The 26,637-nt window shown below is 58.0% G+C and overlaps 1 protein-coding gene across 1 annotated transcript in view; it reads left to right on the top strand.

The window, feature by feature from the left end:
* Positions 1-2,075: 2,075 nt before the first annotated feature.
* Bcas4 (breast carcinoma amplified sequence 4) overlaps positions 2,076-26,637 on the top strand; it is a 51,914-nt gene continuing 27,352 nt past the window's right edge. The window contains 3 exon segments of the mRNA XM_046433459.2: positions 2,076-2,225; positions 16,677-16,748; positions 23,854-23,955. Coding sequence (XP_046289415.1) covers positions 2,136-2,225; positions 16,677-16,748; positions 23,854-23,955 — 264 coding nt within the window. The 5' untranslated portion in view covers positions 2,076-2,135.

The following is a 26,637-nucleotide window of genomic DNA, read 5'->3' as shown; positions in this document are numbered from 1 at the left end:
CTAAGGCACAACTGCACACTCACAAGCAAAATGACTGTGGAGCCAGCCTGGCCCAGAGTGCAGATCCAGGGGCGCTGGGGAAGAGCCCGCCGTCTCCAGAACCCTCCCCCAGGGAAGGGGGCTGGGCAGTCAGTGCTGTTAACCAACATTCCAGGCTGTGGAGTTTGTTGGGGTTTTTTTAATGAGTCATTTTGGGCATTTGAAAAGGTTAAGTATTATAGCCAACATCAACTAAAGAGAAGAACATCACAAATATCATTGAAACCCCTCTGTTGTCCCTCCCTGTCCCCCCACCCCAGCAACCACCTTCCTGGTGGGTGGGGGAGCATGGTTTCTGCTCCCTTTAGGCTCACGCTGTGCGTCACCTAAGCAACCTGTGCTGTGCTTGGGCATGACTTAAAAGCCACTCGGTGACGGCAGCTCCTCGCCCACTTACCATTTCGTTCCTGACATCTATCCGAGGGGCAGTTGTGACACTCAGCTCTACTTGGCTAATCTGGGCCAGTTCTGGGCTCTTGGGGAAGAGGTCCCAGCCAGGGGACGGGTGAGGGGTCTGGTTGGTGCCTAGACCAGCGTAGGATGCCCGGAAGTTTGGCACACTGAGGGAAGTCATGCCGTGGCCAACAGCCAAGTGTGGGCTCAGCGAGTTCCCATAAACCCCTTTCCCTGAGCACCTGAGACCCAAGTCTTTGCCAAGAATTTTCTAGAAAATGACCGTGGGCTGAAGTCCTGAATGTACAGGCGGGATGTTGAGAAGTTAGCAGAGGGTGCGTTTGGAAGTAGGGATTGTAGAGGGGTGGCTGGGTGACCAGGGCGTGCTCAGACCCTCCCTGGGCTGCCTGACAGGATATGAATTCAGATGGAACCGAAACTGGCCGAGAGGCACCCTGTGTACTTATTTTCAACCCTAAGATCAACCCATTAAATAGAAACAAATTCTTTCTATCTGTGTATCTATCTGTCTTACCAGGGATTGAGCCAGAGGTGCCTACCCACTGAGCCACACCCCAGCCCTTTTTATTTTTTAAGTTGAGACAGAGGCTCCCTAAAGCTGCTTAGGGACCCACTAAGTGGCTGAGGCTGGTTTTGAACTTTGGAATCCTCCTGCCTTTGAGCCGCTGGGATTACAGGCATGCGCCACCCCATGCCCGGCCCAAATTTAATATTTTGAAAGAGGAGTCCTGCGAAAAATCAAGACTTCCCTGGCCCATGTACTTCCCTGTACTCATGACTATTGGTTTGGGGTGTGGGGTAGCCCTCCTCCTTTAGCCCCAGGGTCTCTGAATGGCTTAGGAGCATCTCAGTGGTAGAGCTGTCCTAGTTTCAGTCCCTAGAACCACAAATAAATAAAGGCTGCCCGGAGGAGGAAGAGGAGGAGTTGGTCCTCCCTTACCCTTGGCTTTCCTAAAACCAGCTGCTTAATAGGATGGTCCTGGGGCCAGCAGCTTGGGGGCTTTAAAAGAAGGAGGCCCTAGGATAGCTCTGACACTGCGTGGACCCTGGAATCACCCGAGAAAACTTCTGATGAAGGGTTGGGGGGCTGTTGGGTGGCAGAGCTGCTCTTCCAGTCCCGGCACCTCCTCTGGTCACCAAGTCCCACGCACAGGGGTTCTGACCTAATCTGCCGGGCGTGAGGTCTGGTTGGGGGCATTTAAAAGCTCGCGGTGGGTTTCCAACGCTGGGAACCACTGCCCTCCGGGGATTCCAACAGAAAGGTGTGGTCTTCGCCGTTGGTCCTCCTTCTCGACGTGGCTGTGTGTTGGAACCATCTGGTGACCTTCAGAAAATTCTGATTCTCGGGTCTCAACCGTAAAAGACTGTGTGGGGCCCGGGCCTCGGACGTTTCAAACGGGCCCAGGTGACTGCAATCTGCAAACGAGTTGGCCAGGTCCTGGTCCACCGGGTGGTGCAGGGGCGGCCGCAGTGCGCGCGGCGCACCACTGGGTGGCACTGCCCGCTCGGCCGGCGCCCGGGGAGCTGCGGGGAGCTGCGGGCCGCGGCCGGTGCGCACCTGCCCCGCCCCCCTCGGCCCGGCGGGCCGCGGGGCAGGCAGCGGGCCGGGGCGGGGCTCCGAGGCCCCGGCGCGGGACGGGCGCTCGGGCTCTCTGTGCCCGCCGGACCCCGTCGCCCTCCGGATGCTGCTAGTGGACGCCGACAGTCCGGAGCCCGTGCGCAGCGGGGCGCACGAGCTCGCGCTCTTCCTGACCCCCGAGCCCGGGGCAGAGGTAGGGGACCGGGGGTGGAGGACCCTGCGGGAGTCACGGGTGGGGACCCGGGCCCTGAAACAGGTGGGAACCCGCGGTTCTCGCAGCATCCTCGCGCGCCCGAGGGCTGGGGGGCCAGGACCGCCGCCCTCTGGAGCGGGGGCTGCCGGGGGCGACCCTGAGATGACCGGCGGGTCTCAGCTCGTCCCCGCTGCTGCTGACCCGGGACCCCCGCCCGGGTCCCGGGACGCCGGGTCGAGCGCGGTCGGGGCTGCTGCCCTTTGCCGGGGCTGGCCCTGGGGACGCCCGACGGGCCCTGCCCCTGTCCAGCCCCGGCCTCCTCTGAGCGGTGCCAGAGCCCAGGAGCGGGAAGCCCCGAGGCCGCGGTCCGCTACGGTTGCTAGGAGCAAAATACCACGTCCCTCTCGGCACTTTCTATTTTAAACGCATAAATAAAAAGTACAGCTAAAACGAGGCTCCTGCCTCCTTCCGGCTGGAGCAGTCTGCTGATGGAGCTGGGGAAAGTTACCGAAGTCCACTAGCAGTTATTTAGGGCCAGAAAACCAGCCCGTTCTCTTTTTAAATCACAAAAGCAGCGCGGAAGCGTTTAAAATAAAGGCCGGGCGTCGCCCTCTCGTTTTCTTTCCCACTTCAGTTCCAGTTCGCAGAGAAAACCAGCACCAACTGTTGGTGCGCATCATTCCAACGCTCAAGAGCGCCTTTAGCGATGTGGGTACTTATATATCCGTACCTGCATTAGACGTGATGATACAGTGCTCCTCTGCAACTTGCTTCTCTTTACTCAAAATGGCATAGAAAGCCGCTGAGGCAGCTGCAGGCCTGTGATCCCAGCGACTTAGGCGGCTGAGGCAGGAGGATCTCAAGTTCAAGGCCAGCCTCAGCAACTTCTGGAAGCAACTTAGCAAGACCCTCAAAATTAAAAAAAAAAAAAAAAAAGAAAAGAAAAAGAAAGAAAGATTTTTTTTCCCGAAGGGCTGAGGCTGTAGCTCAATGCCAAAGCACCCCAGGTTCAATCCGGAGTACCAAAAAGAAAAAGAAAGAAAAAGTGCAGGGGATGGAAACGTGGAGAGTGGCTGGCGAGGATAAGGTAAGGGGACGCTGTTCCTGGTGAAGAAAGTGTTGTGACATTAGCAGGGATGGGTGCAGAACTTTGTGAAGGAAACTGCTGGATCCTACACGTTAAGCAGGTGAATTTGGGGGAATGTGAATCATAACTCAGTTTAGGAAGTAACATGCCAAGACAAAATAAAAAAGCACGACAAAACCAAAAAATGAGAGAGAGAGAGAGAGAGAGAGAAGAAAATAAATAAATAAAAGAAGTAGCATGCAACTCAGATGCTGTGGTTCATGCCTGAAATCCCTGCAACTTGGGATACTGAGCCAGGAGGACCGCAAATTCTAGACTGGCCTCACCAACTTTGCAAGACCCCAAATAAAATAAAAAGGACTGGGGAGGTAACTCAGTGGTACAGGGCCCCTGGGTTAAATGAGCACATCCATAAGAACTATCCTGTAGAAGTATGATTCCAACCACAAATGTGAGATACCTTTGTAATTTAAAGTGCCCCAAGAAGCACACACAGAAACACAGATGACATCATTTCACCATATTAAGTGTATCCAAAATATCATTTATCCAAAATAATGCAGATCCAAAATATTTCAACATGTAATAGGAATTATTAAAATAATGACATTTTACATTCTTTTCTCTTAACCAAGTTTTAGAAATCAGGCTTTTTAAAGCCTGTCTCTGGGCCAGCCACATTTTAAATGCTCAGTAGTCCCTTGGGGTGGGTGGCTTCTGCATTAGAGAGTCTACATCATTATTTGACTTAGCATCCCACCATGAAATAAGCATTGTTTCTATGAGCACCTACTACGCGCCAGCAGCGTGCTGCTCCGCTTGTAGGTTGTGCCCTTGCACAGGGACTGACCTAGTGGCTGCGAAGTTCTTATGTAGATCTCATAGCTCAGCAACGGGGGCTTTCACTGAATGTGTGTCGGCTTGTGGATCCAGGATTTATGAACATCTGTAAGTGGCTCAAAGCTGCTGCCCTTTGCCAGACTGGACCCTGGAGGAGACCCAATCCCCTATCACATCTTGGTCTGGCGGCGCAGGGACAGGTGTCTGCAGTTTCCCCTTGGCTTCAGGGTTCTTATTTCTTCTTTTAAAAATATTTTTGTTGTTGCTGTAGATGGACACAATACCTTTGTTTTATTTATTTACTTTTATGTGGTGCTGGGGATCACCCAGTGCCTCACACGTGCTAGGCAAGCCCTCTGCCACTGAGCCATGTCCCCAGGCCCTGAGTGTGAGCGGCGAGAGTCCCTGTGCCCATTCAGGTCCGCTGTGGACAGTCTTCTGAAGAGACTGTGTGTATTGGCTGTTTTCTCCTCTGGGCTCCTTTACTCAGAACAGCTTTGCTTGGGCTCGTTTGTAAGGGACATAATGGAGAACCCCAACTCCCTGTAGCTCCGTGCAGCAATAAACCCACTTATCGCGCCTGCTGAAGTTTATTTACCAAAAGAAGCTGATTCCAGGCCGCGGCAGCCGCGCCAGGCTCTCCTTAGCGTTGATTCATTACAGGCCCCTGAGCTGCAGCTGGCAAATGAGCCAGGAAAGGGACGTCTGCATCAGGAAGGGCCTGAGCAGCAGGTGGCCCTCGGGCAGCCCTTTCCCCAGGTCCCGTTGGCTCTTACAGGAAGCAGCTTCTTAATCCAGCCAGTGCCAGCCCCGCGGATGTCCAGCTTCCTTGGTGAAATGGGGCCTGCCCTGTTCTGTGCAGGTCGGCCTGGAGCTGGAGAGGACAGAGCAGCCAGACCTGGGCCTGCCCGCCTGGCGGTCAGACAGCAGGCCAGGGACAGATAACACCCATTAGTTGTGATGAGTGCCCTGGAGACGCCCCAGGCTGGAGGGCGGCTCTGTGTGTCTGGAGTGGAGGCTGGGCAAGGCCTCTCTGAGAAGCTGTGTCTGGGCAGTAGCCCCCGGGATGTGCAGGGACCAGGGAGCCCGAGGTCCGGGAGGGGAGGAGGAGGGTAGTACCTACCTGCAGTCCTGGAGGGCTTCCCTGAGGCAGTGACATGTTAGGGTGAGCCCTGAAGCCTGAACAGGAGTTGGCCGGCTCCAGGAGAAAACTATCACAGGCAGCGGATCCATGTTGGAAGAGCCCTGCAGCCTGCTGGGGGGGGGGGGCAGGGTGTCGTTGGGGGTGAAGAGAAGCCCTGGTAGAAGGGGGCACAGGGCGTGGTGGCTAGGCAGCAGGCAGAAGCCGTACCATGCCTGCCCTTGTGTCTTAGCTTGTTCATCGCCGTGACCAAAGGACCTGGCGAGAACAGTTAGAGGAGGAGAAGTTACTTGGCACTCACCATCTCGGAGGTTCGGCCACGGCTGGCGACTGGAAGGGGGGCCGACCATCACGGTGGAAGGGCGTGGGCGGGAAAGCAGCTCAGGACAGGCCATCAGGAAGCAGAGAGCTCTGCCCACTAGGGACAAAATATAAACCCAAAGGCCCAACCCCAGGGACCTGTCTCCACCCGCAGAGTCACCACCGGTCAGCCCACGTCAGGGGACCCACGCACTGATTAGGACAAGGCTCTCCTAACCCTAAACTTCACCTCTAAACGTCCTTCACAGTCTCACCCATGAGCTTCTGGGCGGCACCTCAGGCCACAGCAGCTTGGCACTGCCTTTCAGGACACAGGAGTGGACAGAGGAGCGCTGCAGGATGTCCTATGAGTTGCTTAGCATCTCGCTTTTGCTAAGGCTGGCCTTGAACTCACGATCCTCCTGCCTCAGCCTCCTGAGGATTCCAGGTGTGCGACACAACGCCCAGCTACCCAGGTTTCTTGAGTGGACATTTTTCTTGGGGCAAAAATGTGTTTCTCATTTATTTAGTTATTATTATTTATTTTAATGAAACAGTCTTTGCCACAGTCCCCCCTGGTCCCTGCCACTCCCTCACTAAAGCTGCTGTCGGTCACCATTTACCCTTGTGCTGGAACTTTTTGATTTTTCTGTCGTCAGAAGAGCAAAGGGAGAGATTGTTGGCTGAAACTGTGTATCTGGCAAAAGCAATTAAACACAAATTAGCCAGAAATGGCCTTGTGTGTTAAGAAAAACGAGGAAGAGGCTGTTTTTCCGTGGAATCTGAGAATATTCCCTGTGTCTGGCCTGCAGACACCGTGTGCCTACGTGAAACCACCCTGTGTGCCCCGTGACCTGCTCGTCCCTTTACATTCAAGTCTCAGGTGTTAGATTAGAAGTCCGTGGGTGGACCACAGGGCGCAGTCTGTCTCAGGGATGTAGTTCTGTATTAATTTATGCTTCAGATTTTCAGAAAACCTGCTGTGTTCTGGGTTCTGGGCAAGCCAGTGGCACACAATGGTGCCGTCCCCAAGACTGGCATCGTGGTCTGGGAGATGCGTGGACAGTAAAGATGGAAGGGAAGGCGGTGGCCGTGCTGTAGACGTGGGTTCCACGTCTGCAGGTTTAGCCACCTGGGGATCAAAAATGTTGGGGGAAAATGTGCAAAAAGTAGAATAATAAAAATGATGCAGATATTCAAAGACCTAGTACAGGCTGGGGATGTGGCTCGGCGGTAGGTGCTTGCCGAGCGCACACAGACCTGGGTTCATCCCCAGCGAAACTAAAGCGGCAAAAGAGGCAAACGGCATCACAGTGAGTTACATAGCAATGAATTTGCATTTGAGCAACATGAATCATCAGAGATGACCCAGAATACACAGGAGGGAGGGGATTGAACTCAGTCCCTTCACACATGCTGGACAAGTGCTTTCCCACTGAGGTGCATCCCCAGCCCTTTTTAAAATTATTATTAATATTTTTTCTTTAGTTGTAGATGAACACAATGACTTTATTTATTTATTTATTTATTTATTTACTTATATGTGGTGCTGAGGATCGAACCCAGGGCCTCACACGTGCGAGGCAGGCGCTCTGCCACTGAGCCTCAGCCCTCCCCAGCCCTTTTTAAAAATTATATTGTGAGACAGCATCTTGCGAAGTTACCCAGGCTGATCTTGAACTTGAGATCCTCCTGCCTCAGCCTCCCCAATCGCTGGGGTTACAGGCTTGAGCCACTGCATGTCTACAGGAGGATGTGCCTAGGATCTGTGCAGAGCTACACCCTTCTATGCAACAACCTGAGCATCCTCAGGTTTTGGTATCTGAAGGGGTCCTGGAACCAATTCCCTCACAGATACTGAGGAAGGGCTGTGACAAAATGGTGACAGAGGCCCCACGGGAGGTACCTAAGGGCTGCGGTGGAGGCCTAGTGTCTAGAGGATGGCAAACACTGTCTCGCCTGTACATAGCTGTGGGGGATAGACACCCAGAGGGTTGCGTGGTGGACCTCAGGTGGGGCAGTGGGAAGCGGGCAGGGCCCAGCCAGGCCAGGGGCCTTGGGGAGGAGTGTGGATTCTGCTCTTGGGTCATGGATCAAAGCCCTGAGCTGGGTGTGAGCAGGTGCAGGCCGGGGTCAGGGCTTGGGACTTCTGGCTGTACGACCGAGACCACCCCCAAGGCTGGAGTGGCTGCCAGGAGACCAGAGCTGGCTGCTGAGGCCCCAGGTACAGGAGGACAGTGCCCACCAGGCCCCTGGCTCAGAGACTTCTGGGGCATGAGAAGCCAAGGCCACAGTGGGCGCTTGGAGAGGGCCCACCCCCTTGAAAGGGAGTTCCCAGCTGGGATCCACACGACCAGCAGTGAGCTGTCCTTAGCCCCCTGACAGGGCCTTCCCCAAGATACCTTCTTCCTGGCTGGCGACCCTCAGCCCCAAGGCAGGAGCGTTAGAAAGAAACAGCTTCCCAAAGATTGGAAACAGCCCTATGCCCATGAGCATGGCTGGTCCCCAGTGGACACCTTGCTGCCCCGAGACGCTGCCCACCTCGGTGTGTGCATGTGCGACCACCTTCTGGAAATCCAAGCAGAAGGCAGAGATTCCACAATCGATGCATCTGTAAAGCGGAGACTCCGTGAAGCCTGTCGCTGGGGGCGGGTCCAGCCGGGTTGAGGGCCCTGGGCAGGTCCTGGTTCCTAAACTTTGTGGACATTGTCATGTTTGGAGAATCTTCACAAGAAGTTCTGATGCGTTGGAGCTGGGTCGTGGCTCAGTGGTGGAGCACTTGCCTGGCAGGGTGAGGCACTGGGTTCGATTCTTAGCCCCACATCTAAATAAATAAATAAAATGAAGGTCCATCAATGACTAAAAAAAATATTAAAAAAAAAGTACTGATGCGTGGCTCCCGGCCCCACGTTCTGGTCTAACTGGTGAGGGGCACTGGGCAATGGGATCTGAAAAGCTCCCCAGGAGGGCATTAGCCTGGGAGTGACCCAGTCTGCCTGTTTGGGACATCACTGTGACTGCTGCGTGGAGCTGGTGTGGACAGGTGCCCCCAGGGCCCCAGCTGGGGATCTGGACTTCTCCACAGTCCCCTGGTGATTCTGACAGTCGTCCTGCTTAAGGCCACCTGCCTGCTCTGGCCTGGACCTGACTGGGGTCACAGGCTTGTTGGTGGCAGTGGGACCGGAGCCAGAGTCCAGGAGTGCCCCCGCCCAGCCTCAGGACCCACTGTCCTGCTTGCCCTGGGTCCTCAGTGCCTGGTGCCGATGGGGGAGGAAAAGTCTCATGGGTGTGTGGACACCGTGCTCAGCCCAGGCCCTGGACGGCCAAGAGGTGGGAGCACAGGGGCTGGGGCCTGTGCGGGGGCCTCTGTGCGCCTCCATCTCCTGGATATCCGGTGGTTGGAGGATGGGCCAGGAGTCCACAGAAGATGTCAAGGGGTGGGGCTGCCGTGAGCCGTCTGGGGACGTTCGTCACAGTGGTAGCCATTGCACAGGTGTTTGCTGAGCAGGTCCAGCTGCAGACACCGTGCCAGGCGCTGGGAGGAGAGCACCAGGCCTGTCCCCAGGGCTCCCAGGGGCTCGTGGCGAGGGTGATGCCACTCACCCACGTGGCCCGTGGTTCTGCACCGTCTCTGGAAGCAGGTGACCCCAGGCCTCCCTCGGGGCTGGAGGTTAGGAATTTTCCACTCTCCAGGATGCCCTGGTGCAGGCTCGGGGTCTTGTGTCCCCTCTGCACCTGTGTACCTCAGGCCAGCTGTGGACGTCACAGTCGTGCAAAACACAGCTACTGCCTGCGCAGTCCAAATGGGCCTCGGTTCCTGGATTGAGTCACTGGACCTGAATTTATTCCTTGGCTGTGGCTGTGGGGAAATTTTGCTTTGTGGTTCATTTAAAGTAAATTGGAATCAATTGTTTTTAGCAATTAAGTTTTGTTTAAGAATTTTAAAAAGTACACATACGTTACCAGTCCAAGAGCCCGTGACTGTGGCGGTTGAGCGGGCCGTCCGCTCCTGCCTGCAGAGGCCTGCCCTCATCCTCAGGTCCCTTCCGGGCGGCTGCTCAGGTCCTTCCCCACCCCCACCGTCCTCTGCCCACTCCTACATTGTCTGCCCTGTGGGTCCTTCTCACTTAATGTGGCTTGGAGAGCTCTCCATACAAGTGCCCAGAGAACTGCCCAATTTTTATTATGTTTTTTCAGTGCTGGGGACCAAACCCAGGGCCTTCCCCTTACCAGGTAAATGATCCACTTCTAGGTACGTCCCTGGTCCTCTGCCTGATTTTTTTTTTTTAAGAAAACTAGACAGATTTGTGTCTGTGTGACTTATTATTTAGGTGACCGTTCTTCCACTGACAGTCACTTAGGTTCTGCGGAGCCTTTTGCTGTGAACACCTGAAACCCGTCACTGTGCATTTGTGCAAAATCAGGATAAACCCCTGGGAGGAGGGGACCGTCTAAGGGTATGAGCATTTTTTAAAAATATCTTTATTCTATTTACTTATTTATATGTGGTGCTGAGGATCGACCCACGGCCTTGCACGCCCTAGGCAAGCACTCTACGCTGAGCACCAGTCATTGTTGCCAAATTACCTTCTTGGAAGTCGGGGTCAGGATGAATGTGGAAGAGTGGCCGGTCCCCTCTGGACACTCAGACCTCAAGGCCGAGGGTCCTGAGGGACCAGGACGGGTGTCTCTTCCTTGAGGAGGGGATGATTATCTACCCTGCCAGGTCCTCCCTGGCTGGCAGTGCAGACCCGAGGCAGCCGGAGCTCTCTCTGTGCCCCCAGCCAGGGTCTTTCAACTCTCATTTCACCCCTTTCATCCTGGACCCAGAGGAGAGCTGCTTCTTCTGCCCAGGTTGAGTGGACACTGTGGCTTCTACGAAGATTGTGGTGTGTGTTTAAATAGCGCTACTAAGGTATGACCCAGGCACATAGGAGCCACTCATTTAAAGTGACCAGTTCAATGGCCTGGCCTGGTCACAGCCCCCAGCCATTTCCTCCCCCCTCAGGGGAGACCCTGACCTCTCAGCTCTCAGACCCAGACCCCACCCAGCTCCTCTGTCCCTGCGGACCCGCCTCTTTGGACATTTTACACATTTGTGTCTTAAAGGCACAGCGTGACCCCAGGTCTGAAGGCGTGTTCAGCCCCCAACAGTCTTATTGACCATCACGGGTTTTTAAAAATTCACCAGGTTAGTTTTAGATGGCTGCCAATCGGGAGCATTGCACAAGTGTCTGGACCACATTTGTCCTGAACAGGCGGGCCTGCAGCTCCCACTTGGCACTAGCTGGTGCCAGGCAGCCGCCTCTTTCCATGGGGCAAAGGGTCTCTCTGTGCCCCAGCCCCCCACTCCCTCCCCCGAGGCTGAGCCTCGGCTGAGGTGTGGTTTGCTTGTGCTGCTGTCTTTCTTAAGACAAAGGTGGGACGCAGAACTCCAGCCATTGGTAGAGGCATCGGTAGGCTGGCCTCTTCCTGACCCAACAGGTGACTGTCACCTGCCTGGCTTCTGTGTCCACGCAGGTTTGGAGACCCGGCTGGGTCCACGTTACAGACATGGACGTGGGGCTTGCAGCTCAGGGGGATGGCAAGCGACCCTGGGAAGCTGCTTGGTTGGCACCCTCCGGGTCCCTCCTGAGGGGGTCAGAGCAGTGTCCCCCACCCCCGTTTTCAAATGGGGAAACTGAGGCACAGGGATGGTCAAAGATGGAGTGGAGACCACACAGCACAGAAGGTGCGGTCAGGATGACAGCTCTGGGCTGCGGTCCTCAGGCAGTGGCTCCTGTGGGTGCGTGTCCTCCTCCTCCTGCTGATTTCCTCCCTCCCTCCCTCCGTCCTTTCTTTCCTGCAAAGAATATTCATCGAGCATCGAGCACCGTATTGATCCCCAACTGCGGGTAGCAAACGACTCAACCCTCTCAGCTTAGCACATGCCCGCGACTTGGAGGCGCCTGGGCGGGTGGCTGCTGCTGGCTGTGGCCGGCTGTGCTGTCTGCCCCTGCAGGTCCAGTGTGGCCTGGCCATCGTCTGGCTGCTGGCGGTGTGCGTCTCAGTCTCCACGTGGCCTCCCAACCTCCGGGGCCTCTCGCCAGGGCCTCTGCAGCAGATCGCCTGGACTGACTCCCAGCGCTGGCTTCCAGGAGGGCGAATCAAGCTCAAGGCCGAGGCCCAGGCTGAGGCCCAGGCGTCACAGAGTGTCACTGTCTTGGTCTGTTTTGTGCCGCTGTGACAGATCGCACTGGCGGGGTTACTTGTGATGAACAGAAGGTTATTTGGCTCACGGTTCTGAAGGCTGGAAGTCCAAGGTGGAGGGCCCGTGTTTGTGAGCATCTTTCTGCTGCATCCTCCCAACACGGTCGTGGGGGATTAAGCTTCCAGCATGGGGGGGGGCACATTCCAGACAGAGCCACCTCCTCATGGGCACAGTGGCAAAAGGGCAGGTGGCTGGGGTCCATCTTTGGAAACCCCAGCTCTACCGTGGGCCAGGCCCTCTTCCGGGACCTGTAACAGAAAACTGAATAAAAAAAGATACCAAAACCCAAGATGTCTAGACGTGTCATCTGGTGGCGGGAGAGCCAGGGTCTCCCTAAGTTGGCCAGGCCGGACTGAAGCTTGGGGTCCTCCCGCCTCAGCCTCTTGAGCAGCTGGGATTCCAGGGGAGCCCCCCGCACCCTGCAAACGTCAGGGTTTCAGAGTGCACAGTGGAGTGACGCTCAGTGTGCTCACTGGGAGGCTCAAATGCTCCCACGGCTCGTTCCAGAACATTCCCACAGCCTCAGAAAGGAAACCTCATGGCCCTTAGCAAGGATCCCCGCCCCTCCCCTGCCCCCACCAAAGGGAAGGGCACTAACGCACTCTGGCCTCTCGCCTGCCCTTCTGGGCGCGACATACAAATGCGATCCGAAGCCTGTGGCCACCGTGGCTGGCTTCTGTCACTTGCGTGTGCTCTCCGGACCCTCCCCACTGCAGCCTGGACCGACCCGTTCCTTTTTATCGGGCAGAAGACTGTAATATGCATCGACCACGCCTCGTTGGCCCGCGCCCCAGCTCAGGGACACCAGGTGACCCCCACTTCTTGACTATTCTGGAGTCTGTGCGACTTCTTGCAGGAGCATGTGTTTTCAATTCTTCTGGGGAAGGAGCTTGGTCATGGGGTAGCTGCCGCCTTCCTCCCGAGGAACTTCCAGGCTGGTTTCCAGAGCAACCGCACAGCGGCACCTTCCACCCGGCTGTGCCCTGCTCCACTTCCTCCCCACGCTCCTGGCCCCACCTCCGGGATCACAGCCAGCGGGTGGACGCAGGGTGGTCCAGGGGAGGGTGGTCCAGGGGAGGGTGCCGAGCAGGGGAGGACCCCTCGGAGGAGGAGACTGAAGGGGAGCAGGCCTGGGGACCAGCGCGCAGGCTCCTGCAGGGGTCCCAGCAAGAGATGGCGCCCTGTGGCGGGGCGGCAGCGGGCAGGGAGGTTTAGCAGGGCCAGCCCCTGTCTGTCTGGGCCTGCCCAGCTGGGAGCTTGATCAGCCTCTGGGGAAGGTGGAGGAACACAGCCTCGTCTACCCGTGTTAACGATGCCCACCAGGACTGGGGTGTGGCTCAGGGGCCGAGCGCTTGCCAGGACAGGCCCCTGGCTCCGTCCCCCGCACTGCAAAACAGAAGCCTACTCGCCGTCCCCGTAATGCCCGGGTGTCACTTAGAGCAAGCTCTTTGCCCCTTCCCCTGGGACTGCAGCAGTCTATGTCCCAGGAGTCACCAAGAGCTGCAGGGACACTCGTCTTGCTTTCAGGCTGGTTAAAGAGGCATGTGGGCCGCAGCCTGTGGGACCCATTTCTGAGGCCACTTAGGGGATTATCTTGAGAGAAAATCGTCCCAAGAGTGATCTGTGGGCCTGCTGGGGTGGCCGATCCCAGCTCCTTTCTGTGGGCCAGGAATGTCTGGGGCTTGTTCCTCCTGAAGCCAGCCAAACAGGCGGCAAGGACATTCTTGGCCCTTCCTGCTCCTGGGCACCGCCCTGGGCCCCAGGAGCTGAGGTTGGGGGGAGCGACCACAGCCCACAGGCAGCAATGAAGGGACACGTCTCCCCCCGACCCCTCCCCAGAGCATCCCGGTGGCTACAGACTGTAAGCTGTGGCCTGGCACGTGGCCCACACCTGCAGTCACAGTTACCCAGGAGGCTGAGGCAGGAGCACTCGAGTTCAAGGCCAGCCTCAGCACAGAGCAAGGCTGCCAAAAATAAGAAGGCCGGGGTGTGGCTCAGCGTTAGAGCACTGGCTTAGCACGAGCGGGGGCCCTGAGTTCCATCCCCAGGACTGCAAAAGTCAAAGACAACAAACAAAACACGCCCCCCGCCCCATAAGACCTTCAGCTCTAGGTCATATTGCTCAGAGTCAAATTCTGGCTTTGGTATTTATTAGCTGTGTGACCTTGAGCAGGTGACTTAATGTTTCTGATCCCCTGTTCCTCAGTCCATTAAAAAGGGGAAAATAATAGCACCCAACTAGAGGGTTCTTCTGGGAATCGAGTGGGGTCGTCTCTACCGAGTGATCAGCCATTGCTTCTATCTCTCGGGAAAGAGGAGCATAACACAGCTGTCCCTTCTGTGCCTGTGTGTGTCAGCATCTGCTGAATGATTCAGTCACACTTTTGGTATCTGGTCAACCTCCTGACAACCCTGCCACCAGGACTGGGGATGTGGCTCAGGTATGGGTAGGCTGGTTCCTGTCGTAGGTGAGCCACCAAAACACACAAGTGGGGCCACTGGGTTAGGTCCCAGGCCAGCAGAGGAGGCGGCGGCCTTGGCACAGAGGACAGACTTGAACTTGCCCTGTCTGGTCTTTGTCCTCTCCTCTCTTCTCTCTGCAGTGCTGGGACCCCAGGGGCATTTGACCACTGAGCCACGTCCCCAGTCCTGTTTTGTATTTTATTTACAGACAGGGTCTCACTGAGTTGCTTAGTGCCTTGCTGTTGCTGAGGCTAACTTTGAACTTGCGATTCTCCTGCCTCAGCCTCCCGAGCCACTGGGATTACAGGCGTGTGCCACCACGCCCGCCCCCCAGGGTCTTGCACAGACTAGGTACATACTTTACCACTGAGCTCCAGCTGGCCCCGAGGCCTGGTCCTTTCTGAACTGGACTGTGGAGGTTGGGAGCTCGGGTGCATCTTGGGAAGGAGGCTCCCTTTGGTGGCTACAGGCCTCCGTGGCCCCGTGGGTCTCTTCCGAGGTGTGCCAGCTGGGGTCTGGGTTGTTTGCATCCGGGCTCCTGGGGCTCTCCGGCAGCCCCTGCCCCCTCCCATCCCTCTCATTTCTCTTTGGATCCAAAGAAACATCCCACCTTCCCCTTCTGCCCTCGGCCTGTCTTTCTCCCTAGCGTGGTGATGAGGTGACGTCACTGACCACAGTTTTATTTTCTGGGACCAGGGGATCTTCTTTCGTGCCCCCCCGGCCCCTGCTCCTGTCAAGCGTCCCTGCGGCAGCCCAGAATACTCCCAGCTGTGAGATGAAGGTTCCAGAGTTTAAAATTGCAACTGGGTACTATTTATACTCCAGCCGGAAGGAGGCTTTTGTGCAGCGAGTGGCTTATTTTGTTGTGGCAGCGATGGCTCACGCCAGAGGCAGGCGCTGGGCTCCGTTCAAACCTCGGTGGGGACAAGTGGGTGGCGGGCAGTCTTCAGGAGTGGGATGGCCCCAGCCTGCCCAGCAGCCTCTGGTCACACGTCCCCTGCAGGGCCCTGTGGTCAGTGGAGAAAGGGCCCATGTTCGGGGGAGCCTTCTTGCTCTGTGCCCGCTAATTAAACGGCTGCAGCCTAAATGGGCTCTTTTTTTTTTTTTTAGAGAGAGAGAGAGAGAGAGAATTTTAACATTTATTTTTTAGTTTTCGGCAGACACAACATCTCTGTATGTGGTGCTGAGGATCGAACCCGGGCCGCACGCATGCCAGGCGAGTGCGCTACCACTTGAGCCACATCCCCAGCCCCTAAACGGCTCTTTATAGGTCAGGAAAGTAGTGCAGGCTCGAGGGGTGAAGGCCGCACAGGTGAGTAGGCAGCGGCTTCGTAGGCCGGCACTGCTCCTGTTTGGTTTGGCCCGTGGGGTGTTAAAAGACTCTTTTTTTTTGAACCTATGCCCATATTTAATAATTGGGACCTTTCCTATGACATTAGAATTTCTTGACAGATGTTGAGACTTGGCCAACCTCGGCCTGTGTTTCCTGACAGTTGCTTGAGACCTGGGTGAGCGCCTTTGAGAGGAGCCCAAGCCGGTATGTTCTCTCGCTCGCTTTCTCTTTTCAGTTCTGGGGCTGGAACCCAGAGCCTTGTGCATGCCAAGCCTGCACTCCACCCCTGACCACTCCCTCAGCATCCCAGTGTCTTGGACCCAACAACTGTTGAGCTTCAGACCCTCAGAGAGCCTAAGACCTTCAGGTCTCCTTTGTCAGGCCCACTCCTCAGGGCTGAGCAAGCATGGTGACAGGGGTGCAGACAACCCTCAGGATGCCCGGTTAAACCTGAACTTCCAGTAAATAACGACTTCTTGATGGGCACATCCGGGGCCTTCTCTGTTGAGCGGTTTTGTACACAGTTCTACAGAACTGCCCATGCTACACCTGTGCAGCTTATGCCACTTCTCTGAGGCTGCTGGGACATGCCAAGGTGCTTATCAGAGCAGGCTATGAGATGGGGGACTCCAACCTGCCTTAGACCCCTGGTCCAGCCTCTTGGTAACTGTGGGACCTTGGGCAGGTTACCTTACCTCTCTGAGCCTTGGTTTCCTCGTCTGTACCACAGGGAGGACAAGGATGGCTGTGTTAACTCCTGCTAGTACTTATGTGTCTCATCTCCACTGAACGGTGCAGAGTAGATGGCCACTGGCCTTGGCCAGTCCCCTGTGGCCGGGAGTCAAGAGGGCTGCAGTTCATTGCTACTGAAACAAGCCTGCAGAGGTTTGAGGAGGGAAGGGTCCGGGAGGGCCAGGGCAGGTGACCTAAGGCTTAGTTTGCTTAACCAAAAATAAATAAGCAAAGGCAAGAAGCAGCGAGGAAGGGTGCCCGTCTCCCTGGAAACCACCGCTGGCCGCAGGACCTTCTCGTTCCAGGCGCGGGCGGTGGAGGCGGCCATCGAGGGGCTACTCGTGGCGCTGGAGGACTTCAGCCTGGTGACCTGGTGAGTGGCCGCGAGGCGCGGGTGGAGCCAGGCCCGCGGCAGGGGCGACCCGCTCGGGCAGCGCTGTCCCGCCCAGGTGCCGCCCGGCGGCCGTCTTGACCCCTCTCCCCGGGGCCTGCAGGAGGCGCGGCGCGGCCACGAGGTGGCGCCCTGGAGAGGCCACGCGGCGGGCGGGGGGGGGGGGGGGAGCGCTCTATTAACTCCCCCGCGGGGACCGGGGACGGGGACAGGGGAGGGCCCAGCGGGCGGCCGGGAGGAGCCCTCTGTCCCTCTGCCCTGCCGTGCGCCCCCCTCTGCACCCGGCCCGGGCAGGGAAACGTTGCCGAGGACCAGCCCTGTCCACCAGCGGGCGTGCAGCCCTGGGGGGCCATGGTGGAATTTTCTAGAAGATTCCAAGTTCAGTGAAGGCAAACCAGGAACCCAGGGTGGGGGCTTCTGCCGGGAGGTCCAGAGCACCCCGTCTTGTGGCCAGGTCCCCCTTCCCCCAGAGTGGACAAAGGCTGCCAGGCTGGGCCTGTCCAGGAGACCTAGGGCCCTGTGAAGCTCAGGGTCCACAGCCAGGTGTTAGAGGGTGCCCAGGGGGTGACAGTGACCACAGCCCCAGACGTACACCGAGCACCAGCTTTGTGCCAGGCACAGGCATCTCGGTGCCCACCCTGGGCCAGCCTCTGGGGACACTGTTGGGAACAAGATGGGAACCGGCCCAGGAACCAGGTTCTCATGCAGAGGTGGCTCAACCTGGCGGCAAGGTGACCAGCAGGACTTTTTACAGCCAAATAACCTTCTTCCTCACAAGGTTGGCCCTTCTCCTGCCCAGGCCCCAAGATGAGCTGGGGACAGAGTCAGATCCATCCCCAGCCCCTGGGCCCTGTCCACGGAGGTGGAGGTCCACCAGCCAGACCAGCCAGAGGGTGATGTGAGGCCCGGGGGTCCCAGAGCAGAGGCTGTCAGGGCCCCCTGGGGAACGGGAGGCTTACAGAGCAGGCGGCCTTGGATTTGGGGCTTGGGGGAGGAACAGCAGAGAAGGTGGGTCCGAAGACGGTGCAGACTGATGACCAAGGACATTGCGTCCTCACCTCCCCACCCATCCCCGGGCCTCCTGTGGAAGGAGGCCCCAGGCAGCCTGAGAGATGAGGAGAGCCGGGGCGGGAGTCCATGTGGACAGAGGTCACACCACCGCCCAGTCCTGGAAAGCCGGCCGGGTGGTGGGAACTCTGGGTACCGCCAGGAGCCTCGAGACTGCAGGCAGCACAGGGAGGTCCCCCAACCCCGAGCGAAGCCCTGAATACGGAGGTTGGGCACAGATGACTCCCGGCCCAGGGCTGCCAACAGCTATGTTGATGTTTCTGGGGACAAAAAGGAATCAGCTACTGATATTTTTAGAATTTCATGCCCAAAGTCTGGATTTCTGGCTTCTCTTGGAGAAATGGAGATCTGGTCCCCCTGGGGGGCCTGTCCCCTCACCCCCTGCAAGCATCTGCCCCTGTGGGTGGCAAGTGTGACCCACCCCAGGGATGGCCACCCTGAGCTTCTGTGTGTTGTGACAGGGTCCCCGTTCCAGGACATGGAGGGAGCGGGTCCCCTGTGGCAGCGAGACTGCCTCAGGGTATCTGCATAAGGGATGTGCCCAGCCTGCTTGTCCACCCACGGTGCCTCTGTGGCTCCTGGGGGCATTTGGGTTCACAGTCCCTCACCTGTGTTCTGTGTAGTGCCACAGATGTCCCCGACTGTCCAGGCCTGGCGTGCCAGTGCGTGTGCCCTGTGTCAGCAGGTTCCATGGCTGTGGAGGGGCATCAGTTGTCAGCCTGAGGATGGGACCTCCTTCTCTTTATAACTGCTCTAAAATCTAAGGTAGGGATGAGTGGGGACCTGCAGGGAGCAGGTGATGTCATGACCTCTCATGGTCCCCAGCTCCTCTCAGCCTTCAGAAACACTGATGAGTCCCGAGGTCCCAGAGTGGCCTGGCTGGCGCTGGGTGGCTTGTGGAGAAGCCTCGTCCTGTTAAGACCAGGCCACCAGAGACCGAAGCCCAGCTTCCTTTCTGATGTGTTAATCTGTCCACCAGCCTGTCCTTGGTCCCCGTCTGTGACTGAAATTCACTACTCTGTCCAGGGACCTGTTCTGTTAGTACCCACTGTTGGTACACGAAGGTTGGGTCTGTGGGCCGCCAGGCACACCTCGGGCTTTACCTCTCGGAACCTCGTTTTCTCCTCTGTAACGTGGAGATGATGGCTCCTGTGGTCACAGCCTGAAACTTAGCGGTATAAAACAGCAGCAGATGTGGAGTACCTCAGGGCACAGAGGGGACAGCTCATCAGAGCCCCACGGCACTGCTGCCTGTCCACGTGGCTGCTTGGGCTTCCTCACTGCATGGCCGTCGGGCCACCATAGGCAGGAAGTGGAGTCTGTCAGGTACCATGAGGCCCGGATATGGAAACTGACACAGGGTCCCTTCCGTCATACTTTATTGGTGAAAGTAACCACAGAGCCCACCAAGAACCAAAGGTGTGGAAGGGTGTGGACCCCCGCTTCATGGAGGAATGCGGCATCCCAGTCTGCTGTGACCTGCATTGAACAGCTGAGACAGAGGTGTGCGCTTTATTCGTGTCACTAGAATGGCTGAGATTTTAAAACCACCAAGATAGCAAGTGTTCACAAGGATGAAGCACAACTGAAGCTCACCCATTACCCGCGGACATGCAAAACAGTAGGGCTGCTTCGGAAGTGTATCTCATAAAGTCAAACATCCGCTCATCTACATCCTGGTCTTCCTAATCTGAGGCCATTATAAAACACAAATGAAAACCAGTGTCCACACAAAGGCTCAGCCACATATGCTTGTAGCAGCCCTGTTCCAAAGACCACAGACTGGGAGAAGCAGCCCCAATGACCATCAGCAAAGTGGTGGGGAATCGATGGTTTATGGAAATACTACTCAGCAATGAAAAAGGTGGGGGCTCCTGTACCCAGCCACATAGACGAGTCTCGCAGGCACGCTGTTGAGAGGGGGAAGCCAGACATGAGGCACTCTGGGCCACTCATTCCTGGGAAGTCCAGAAAGGCATGCTGATCGACAGTGTCAGCACTCGAGGGAGTTCGGCTTTGGGCGGGAGGTTGTGGCTGGGTAGAGGCAGGGAGGACTTCCCGGGTGATGGGTGTGTTCTGCCTCTTGCCCTGGTTGTGATCACGCAGAGGTGAGCACATGTTCAAATCCTCGGGTCGCCCACTGAAGACCTGGCCCTTCATGTCGTCCACACTTAATTAACCATTTCTGAGCACAGTGTCGGCCACACATCCAGGACCCATAAACGGCTGCTGCTCGTCCCTGTTACCCAGGCAGAGAGGCCCGGGCAGTGAGGTTCTCCAGTGACGGGATCTGAAGGGCCTTCCAGCTCCTGGCCCTGGGGGCCGCCTCAGGCCCACCCCGGGGAGCCGACGGCCTGCTCACAGGCAGGAAAGTCCCTGCTGGCCGAGGCCCAGCAGTTGCATTAGGAATGTGCCTGGGGTCACGTGCCGTGGCTCTCCTTCCTGGGGGCACCGAAAGGTCCTGCTCTGTGATGACATCAGCACCTGCTGCTGGACACGTGGGAGGGAGGACAGGCTGGGGAAGGGTCTGCCAGGCCTCCGGGCTGACAGACCTGCTGAGTGTGTGTCCTGGCAGAGCCCCAGAGAGCGCGGATCTTCCGTCACCTCCGCTCTCCTCAGAGTGCAGACTCAGATGCCGCCGCGTGCTGCTGTGAAGGGGGTCGGGTGTGACCAAAGAGATGTGCCGCTTTCCTCTGACTGTCTTCCAAGAAGAAAGTGCCCCTGTAGCCACGGACTCCACGGACTCCACGTTAGGGACACTCTGGGGAGTGGTGGGCTCTGTGGTTAACCCAAGGGGACCCCTGTCAGCTCCAGCGGATTGTCACTGTGTGGGGCACTGGCGGGCTCAGTGTGACCAGCTCTTTTGACAAGAAACTGGAAATCAGGGCTTCCCAGGGAAGCAGCCTGGCTCTGAGATCTTGGCCTCGCTTGTTGGGCTGTGGGTCTTGGCTTCGGGTGTGACCGGGCAGATGTGACAGGGCCCGCAGAAGCTGCCTGCAGACCCGTGGGCACGTGGCCTGGGACCACCCTGATTGGAGTCCCGGCCCCCCACTGCCTCGCTCCCTTGTTTCTCTGGGTCTGTTTTGTCACCTGCAGGATGAGGCTGGGGTGGACCAGTGCCTGCTTCAGAGGGTCTGTCCCCGGCACATGGACAGCGTGCAGATGTGGCCTGGGGGTTTCGTGCCCTCTCTGCTGGCCTACACTGAATGCCCCTGAAGTGGGCTCTCATGTCCCCAGCCCACGCGGGAACCCTATAGGTTCGGGGCTCTCCCCCCCACCCTGGGACCCCGGCCGGCCCTAAGTTACTGCGGCAGGCCCTGCCCTCTTGCCTGCAGCCTCAGCCCAGGAGACACGGCCTCCTGAGGGCCTCTTGCTCAGTCCACGGCCCCTCTGTCCTTCAGGTTTAGGGAAGGGGGGGCGGTTCCTGGATCCTCTTCACTGCCCCCCCAGACCAGCCCCCATCTCCCCACCCCATCTGCCGCTTTAGAATCGACAGAAGCCCTGGCGGTTGTGGCCGGACCTTGCCACAGAGGGGTCGTCTGCCCTCGGCTGCGTCAGGGGTCAGGGGTCAGGGGTCGTCGCTGGCCCTGTGGAGGGCAGCAGCTCCTAGGGAATGGCCTTGGGAGGAAAGGGAGGGTCTGAGGGCTTTTCCCTGTCCCAGGTGACAGATGAGGGGGGCAGGGACAGCACGGGAGGGTGGGGACTGTGACGGAGCCCAGGCTGCATCTGGAGCCTGGCTGGTGGCACCGAAGCCATTCACGGCCGAAGATGAGACCTGAGCCTTGGATTTCAAACCGTCCTTGCGTTCTGTCTTGGGCTGGTTTTCTATTTACAGACATTTCGAAGCTCTCTCAGACTGTCTCCCCCGACCCGGTGTGTGTCTGGCCGGTGAGCGGGCAGCGGCGGGTGCTGCCTCTGCTCGGCTCCCACCGACCCCTCCTCCTGCCCCGGGCCAGCCTCCGGTGCCCCAGGGCACAGTGGCGTGTCCCCTGGGTCCCTCCGGCTGGGGCAGTGTTGGTCTCTCTCTTGCTCCTCCTGGTTCCACAGTGTGGTGACGGAGCGGTCAGGTGTCCGGTAGATGGTCCCTGATTTGGGTTTCCCGTGGTGGGACCGGGGTTTGGTTCAGAGCACCACGGGGAGGGGCCTTCTCCTCACTCTGCCGGGGGCCCACGCGGCATCGTGCTGGTATGGCCTCGGCTGCCCGTCTGAGGGGACACTGCAGGTTCCCCTCCTGGAAACTCCCTGCTCCCCCCGTTTCCGTGTCCTGTCCCTGGGTGCCTCTCTCCCTCGAGCCTGCCCGGGTTCCTCGGTGTCCTTGGGGACTGGTTCCAGGAGGCTCGCATCCCTGATGTCAAGTGGCTTAGCACTTGCACGTGGCCTGTCCCCACCCTCCGGGGACTTTATTTTTTTAATGCAGAGCTGGGTTGGGACCTGAGCCTGTACCTCCGAGCCCCACGCAGCCCTCCGGTTACTTCAGATCGTCCCTCGGTGACTCTGATGCCTAATGCGGTGCCCGAGCCACGGCGGTGCCTGTGCCCTCCTGTCTAGAGAGCGAGGAGGACATCGTTCGCGCTGGGCACAGACAGGTTTTGTCTTAGTATTTTGACGGGTGGTTGATGGACACCAGATGTGTGGCCACGGGTGTGGAGGGCGCCTGCATTATCGGCTTTGGGTTAGGATCCAGTGACACGTTATCATTTGTCACTAGAGTGTTCCCGCCTGGCTGTTGCTCTCCCAGGCTGGCCCCTGTGCCCTTTGACATGTCCCCGGCCTTGTTCCCGACTGTGGTACGGAGGTGCCCCAGGCTCATCTTACATGTTCCCTGTCCAGCCCTGGGACCACCCATGTCTCTGCTCAATGCTAAAGTTGGAAACTTAATACCAGAACCCTTGGGCCGGGTGGGTGCCTTGGAGGGCCACGTTCACTCACTGGTGGTCCCGTGTACCCCAGGGGTCTGCGGGAGAAGCCCTGTTCACATCCTCATCTTACAGATGAGCAAACTGAGGCTGGGGCGGGCAGGGACTGGCCTGGGGTCCTGGAGAAGGCGGGGGTAGGCCCGAGGCCACAGCCTGCTGCCACATGCACCCTCAGGACTGATCTTTGGCTCCGTGGAATCGGCATGAGAAAGAGGCGTCCCCGAGAGTGCTGGGCTCGGAGCCAGGTGCCCAGGAGATGGTGGCACCATGACCAGAGCTGAATTCAAACATCGTCCTGAGCCCCAAGTCCAGCTCCTACTGTGTCCACTGGTGTTCCTCGGACCGCGGGCCCCAGAACCTGACTCCGGTGTCCGAGGAGCCTTGGCTGAAGGGATTCCGCCCCGCAGAGCAGGCTGCAGGGGGCATGGGGACAGCGTGTGACAGTCCTCCCCCAGTGGATCCCCAGTGTTGGAGAGCCGTGGGGATGCGACCGCAGGAAGGCAGACTCTCTCACGCACATGCAGAAGGTGGCTTGGCCTTGGCTCTGAAACAAAACGGAGGCTTCGGTGTCCCTCCGGCGATGACGGGAGGATGTGGCTGCTCAAAGTTCCCGGTCCCGTCTCCGGTCCTTTCAGGCTGAAGAAACTGAAGGTTAAATGAGATGGTTCAAGAAAGAACAGCCAACACCCACGCGTAGCGGGCGCCTCACCGGCGAGCTTCCTGGCTTGTGTGACGTCATTAATGGATATTAGTGACAGTCATCAACCCACTAGTTGGTTAATTCCAGCGCAATGAAAACTGGACTCGCCTCTGCTCTGGCTTAGAGAGGTGATTCCGAATCTTCCGTGTGCTCGAGGTCCGTGGTTTGCACATGAAGATGTCCAGCCTGGGCTCACGGCCCTGGGCTTGATTTTCGGTTCAGTGAATAATCCCTGGGTGAGTGGGGGTCCTGGGGGTGAGGTTGGTCCCCGTCTGGAACTCCACGTTGTCCTCGACTGGATGCTACGTGGCATCGTGGCCATCAGTGGGGCCTGTGTGGACCCCTGTGGCCCCGAGGCCGTAAGGAGGGTGCAGTGACGTGGCCTCACAAGCCGCTTTCTTTTTCAGATCAGGAGTGACACTTCACAGATCTTGGAGGAAAATGTCCCAGTCCTTAAGGCCAAAGTGACAGAAATGCGTGGCATCTATGCCAAAGTGGACCGGCTGGAGGTATGTCCAGGATAAGGGGGTTCCCTGTGACCGCAGGCTGGTCTGACCTTGAGAGTGTCGGCATCAGACCGGCGGGGAGCTGGGGGTGAAGGGGGAGTGCTTCGTGGTTTTTTTTTTAAACGACAAGAGTTTGCTTCCAACATTTAAAAATTGAGCTACTTTATATAAAAATCTGAATTTGAAGCTTCTTCTGAAAATCCAGAAGCACTGACAAACTGGGGTCCACATTTCTTTAAGTACTTTAATCTCCTTATTTTTCAAAGCATAAACACACTGGATGGGCACAGCCTAAGGACAATTCGGTGGATTTTCATGTGTCAGTCCCACATGAAGGTGACCCAGATGAGACCGAGCATCTGCAGGCCCTGGGCCCCCCCCCCCCCCCCCCCCCGCTCTCGCTCTCTGTCTCCCCCTCTCTCTCTCTCCTGGGTATTGAACGTGGGGCACTTTACCACCGAGCTCCATCCCCCATCCTTTTTGTTTGTTTTTTGGTTTTGTGACAGAATCCCCCTAAGTTGCTGAGGGTCTCACCAACTTGCTGAGGCTCGCCTCAAACTCGTGATCCCCCTGCCTCAGCCTCCTGAGTCGTTGCAATCTCATCAGGCTGCATTCTTGCATAGGTGCTCCCTTTGCCACAGTCCCCACCACGCCCTGTTGCCCCCCACTGACTCCTCTCCCCGTCTGGTACTTGGCTCCGCGTCCCTCCGCGTCCCCTCAGAGGCTCAGCATCTCATTCCCCCCGCTGCTGCTGCTCGGCCAGGCTGGTTCCCTCCCTGTCCCTGTCTCCCAGGGGAGGGGTGAGCCCGTTCCCTGGAGCCCACCACTGGTCATGTGAGGCCGGAGCCTCACCCCTCGTCCGTCCACGTGTGGTCCTCAGCCTGGGCCCTGGCCCCTTGCTCAGCAAAGGACCAGGAGACAGGGCTCTCAGTGGCCCAGGGGTCACCTGGCTGGAGGGCTGGGCCCTCAGAGCAGCAGAGGGAGGCAGCGAGGCGGTCAGTACTGACTTAGCAGAGACTTAACATTCTTGTCAGCAGAGAAGGAGCAGGGGTACAGTTAAAGCGATGCCCTTGGAAGGCTGATTCATTCACATCTCATTCCACGCGTTTGAGAGAGGAAAAGGAACTGAGAAGGTCTGTGCTGAGGCTCTCGCTGGCCGCCCGGCTGGCGGCCACTCCCTCCTGGACGTTCAGGCTACTGAGTGCCCCCAGGGGGCGGTCACAGCACAGCCAGGAGCACAGACCCGTCCTGCAGAGGAAGGCGCAGGGCCAGCATGTCCCTGATGGCTCCCTTGCTGCTGTAGCCAGTGACCGAAGGCTGGGTGGCTTCCGGCCCCAGTGCCACCTTCAGCCTGGAGGCCAGAAGCCCAGAGTGCCCCAGGGCTGGGCAGGTGCAGGTGTGTTCTTTCTGGGGCTCCAGGGAGTCTTTTCTCCTCCTCCATCTCCCAGCCTCTCCCACTCTGCCCCCCACTCCCTCGGGGGAGGACCCTCCTGGGGATGTGGGACCCTGGTGGCGCACGGTGATGGTCCAGGCCGGCAGCCTTGGCTAAGCCACCTGCCTGGTCTGTCTTGCCAGTAGCGTAGCCCGTTCCGGGGTCTGGGACAGAGTGTCTTGGGGGCCACCGCACACTGCTGACCACACACCCGGCCAGGCTGCTGCTGTGCAGGGAGGGGAGGCCGGGGAGGGTCTGCAGGCCCCTGGGGGGGAGCAGCCGCGGGCGGGAGGGCAGGGCCGGCACAGCTCAGGCAGAGGCCCGGGCAGGAAGGAGGCTGTGGCTCTGAAAGAGTCCCGGGGCCCAGGGCCATGTGATGGAGCAGGGCTGGGGACATGGGCACAGGAGCCAGGCTGCCCAGACCTTGCCAGCCGAGGCCTTTGTCCCCCAAGGGAAGGTGGAAGAGGGAGAGCACAGCCCGTGGCTGGTGTGCAGGTCCAGGGAGGGCGTCCAGGGCCTGGGCCTTGACCCACGGGGCCAGCAAGCTCTGCCGTGGCCGTCCTGCAGACGGCTCCGCCCATGAGAAGCCACTGGCACCCTCCCTCCCACCCTCCCGTTGTGGAAAACAAATATGTCTCCAGATGTCGCCAGAGGTCCCCTGGGGGGTGACTCCTGGCTTTCTGTGAGCCAGTGTGTGAGCCCCCATTTCCCTGCAAAAGGAGAATTGCTGCACGGGATGGTGTCAGGCCCACATGCTCCTGTGTTCAACGAGCGTCTGTTGACACCCCCCCTGACACGGTGCTGGGACACCTGAGGTGGGACCCTTGGTCTCCTGCTATCTGCTGGAGGAGCACCAGACAGGGACGCAGGATGGGTCTGACAGGGAGCTTTGGGAGCAGCCCAGGGGGCCGAGCAGAGCCAGAACGCAGGTCTTCCCTAGGATGGCCTTTCTGCTAAGGTCTGCAGCACGCCCTGGAGAACCCAGGCTGGGAACAGCCCGTGCAAAGGCCCGGGGGCAGGAAAGAGCAAAGCCCTTGGCTGTAGAGTTCCAGGTTAGGGATGGCACAGGACCATCAAAGGGGCTACTGTCCCTTTGCCCCTGAGAAAGTGCAAATTGATCACAGTAGCACCCCTTTATCTGTGTCTCACTTTCCATGGCTTCAGTTACCTGTGGTCAACCTCAGTCCAAAAATATCATGTAGAACGTTCTAGAAGCAAATACTTCATAAGTTTTACCTCTTGTGCCAGCCTGA

The sequence above is a fragment of the Marmota monax genome, unplaced genomic scaffold, assembly GCF_021218885.2.
Source record: "Marmota monax isolate L192 unplaced genomic scaffold, Marmota_monax_Labrador192_F-V1.1 WCK01_AAM20220418_F8-fsc00014, whole genome shotgun sequence".
Taxonomy (NCBI): domain Eukaryota; kingdom Metazoa; phylum Chordata; class Mammalia; order Rodentia; family Sciuridae; genus Marmota; species Marmota monax.
Note: the sequence above shows the minus strand (reverse complement) of the source record. Positions and strands in the feature narration are given on the sequence as shown.